The sequence below is a fragment of the Ceratina calcarata genome, unplaced genomic scaffold (assembly GCF_001652005.2).
Source record: "Ceratina calcarata isolate Rehan_Ccalc_2016 unplaced genomic scaffold, ASM165200v1 scaffold250.2, whole genome shotgun sequence".
In the NCBI taxonomy this organism is placed as follows: Eukaryota; Metazoa; Arthropoda; class Insecta; order Hymenoptera; family Apidae; genus Ceratina; species Ceratina calcarata.
This window is the reverse complement of record NW_017147019.1, coordinates 315,365-317,745: the sequence shown is the minus strand read 5'-3', so window position 1 is coordinate 317,745 and position 2,381 is coordinate 315,365. Positions and strand designations below refer to the sequence as shown.

General features: G+C 32.5%; 2 protein-coding genes across 2 annotated transcripts in view; one reads left to right on the top strand and one right to left on the bottom strand.

Moving 5' to 3' along the window:
* The window catches only part of ArgRS-m (arginyl-tRNA synthetase, mitochondrial), a 2,916-nt gene extending 991 nt beyond the window's left edge, over window positions 1-1,925 (top strand). The window contains exons 3-6 of the mRNA XM_018021257.2: window positions 42-1,200; window positions 1,270-1,397; window positions 1,464-1,687; window positions 1,750-1,925. Coding sequence (XP_017876746.1) covers window positions 42-1,200; window positions 1,270-1,397; window positions 1,464-1,687; window positions 1,750-1,900 — 1,662 coding nt within the window. The 3' untranslated portion in view covers window positions 1,901-1,925. The remainder of the gene's footprint in view (window positions 1-41; window positions 1,201-1,269; window positions 1,398-1,463; window positions 1,688-1,749) is intronic.
* A 53-nt stretch (window positions 1,926-1,978) lies between these two features.
* Window positions 1,979-2,381, bottom strand: part of LOC108623069 (28S ribosomal protein S9, mitochondrial-like) — a 15,043-nt gene continuing 14,640 nt past the window's right edge. Inside the window, exon 11 of the mRNA XM_018021349.2 lies at window positions 1,979-2,284. Coding sequence (XP_017876838.1) covers window positions 2,193-2,284 — 92 coding nt within the window. The 3' untranslated portion in view covers window positions 1,979-2,192. The remainder of the gene's footprint in view (window positions 2,285-2,381) is intronic.

Sequence of the window (2,381 nt, the reverse complement as noted above, 5' to 3'; positions counted from 1 at the left end):
TTCCAGATTGTTTAAATTAATACATATTTATTTTGTTTTAGGCTATCAGACCGCTACGAAATATAGATAATGCATACAAGCACAAGATTCTAACGAATCTGCATATTAGATTTAACAAATTTCCGGATACATATTCTTTTGTTCTTCCTCTAAAGTCAGAAGATTATGACATAACAAATGAGCTGAAAGATATTACGAACATTGACTTAAGTGATTGTCTTGATAATGTTACAGTGGAAGGAAACGATGTGTACTTTCAAATACAAAGAGATAAATATGTAAAGAGAATATTAGAAAGCAATGTTGACGGTGTTGCACCACCATTAGCTGTAGATAGTAATAAAAATGTTATAGTAGAATTCAGTTCACCGAACATAGCTAAACCTTTCCATTTGGGGCATCTACGATCAACAGTTGTAGGGAACTGTATTGCTAATCTCAAAAGCTTCGTACAAAATCAAGTTACAAGGATAAATTATTTGGGAGACTGGGGCACGCAATTCGGTTACATACATGTAGGGATGGAATTGACGAACGTTGATAACATAGAAGTGCAAAAGGATCCTATTAAAATATTGTACAATGCCTACGTTAATGCTAATAAAATTGCTAATGACGATCCAGGTTTGCATGAGCGAGCCAAAGAGATATTTACACGATTAGAATTAGGAGACGATAAGATTTATGAGAACTGGCAAAAAATTAAACAGTTTACTACTGTGGAGTTGGAGAATACTTATAAAAGATTGGGCATAGCGTTTGACAAATATGATTGGGAATCCATGTACACTGCAAAAAATATAAATAGGATAATTAAGTTGATGGACGAAATGAATGTATTAACGTTAGATGATCTTAATAGGAAAGTAGTTTTTTTAAACGAAGAGAAAGCTGTTCCAATCATAAAAAGTGACGGCTCAACTTTGTATATAAGTCGAGATATTGCTGCTGCTATTGATAGGTTCGAGAAATATAAATTTGATGCTATGTACTACGTCGTGGACTATAGTCAGACCGAACACTTCTCCAACTTGATTCAAATATTGAGTAAAATGAAATTACCGTGGGCAGATAGATTGAGGCATGTCAAGTTTGGGAGAGTAGAGGGTATGAGTACCAGAAAAGGTACAGCCGTATTTTTAGAGGATATTTTAAACGAAGCAAAGGAACTTATGGGACAAAAACAAATATTAACAACGAGTAAGCTTGTAATGAAAAAAGTATGAGGTGGTTAGTACGATATTTTTAAGACACATCATTTCATTCTAGCGACTAAAGTTCATTTGGATGAAATAGAAGGAACATCTGATATTTTGGGTGTTTCCGGTATGATCGTTCAGAACTTGAAACAAAACAGAATGAATAATTATAAATTCAGTCTGGAGTCCATGCTTGACGTAAGTTCTAAGGATGATCCGAGATTTTTATTTAGTTCGAGAAATTAATAAATCTTTTGATATCAGATGAAAGGTGATTCTGGAATAAAGTTACAATATGTACACTGCCGTTTATGTAGTTTAGAAGAATTATCTGGCGCTACGCTGGTAACAGAATGTGATCCAAGCCTTTTGAAGGAACCAATAATAGATCATTTAATTATCTTGATTAGTCGATTCGATGAAATTGTACTGGAATCTCATAATGAATTAGAACCGTGTACATTAACAGTGTATTTATTTCACTTATGGTCAGTATGAATATAATTTTAACTTTATGCAGGTTTTTATAATGTACGTATTTTCTCTTCAGCAAAACTATCAATATCGTTTGGCGTGATCTGAGGGTAAAGGATGAACCGAGTGATTTAGCAAATCAAAGGCTAATGTTGTTTCATGTAGCAAAAGTTATTCTTGCTCAGGGAATGAGATTACTTGGCTTAATACCTTTGGAAAAGATGTGAAATCATTAAATTTTGATAATAAATCATATACTTAAAAAAAATTAACATAACATATAATTGTCAGCCACACTATCAATCCTTGATTTATGAATCTTTATTTGATAAATAATGAATTTACACATTTTTAATTAATAATTTTATTAACTACTTGCTGTTTGTTGTATCTTTCCTATATCATATTCACCTTGCTGTAATATACATTTTATCCTGAGATGTGTAACGAATACTTTACATAAATCTATGTGAATTTAATATGGAAAACTTCAACATAAAAAGAAGGTCAATAGGCAAATTAACGTTTCTTCCAAGTAAATCTCCTACGAGCTCCTTCCTGACCCCACTTCTTCCTCTCGCGTTTCCTCCAGTCGACAGTTAGAAGGCCAGCTAACGAAAACAAGTTCATAAATACAATTAATAAATCTTTACTTCTATTAATATGAAAGCTATTATACATATGTATTGTACATGTACACGTGTACAC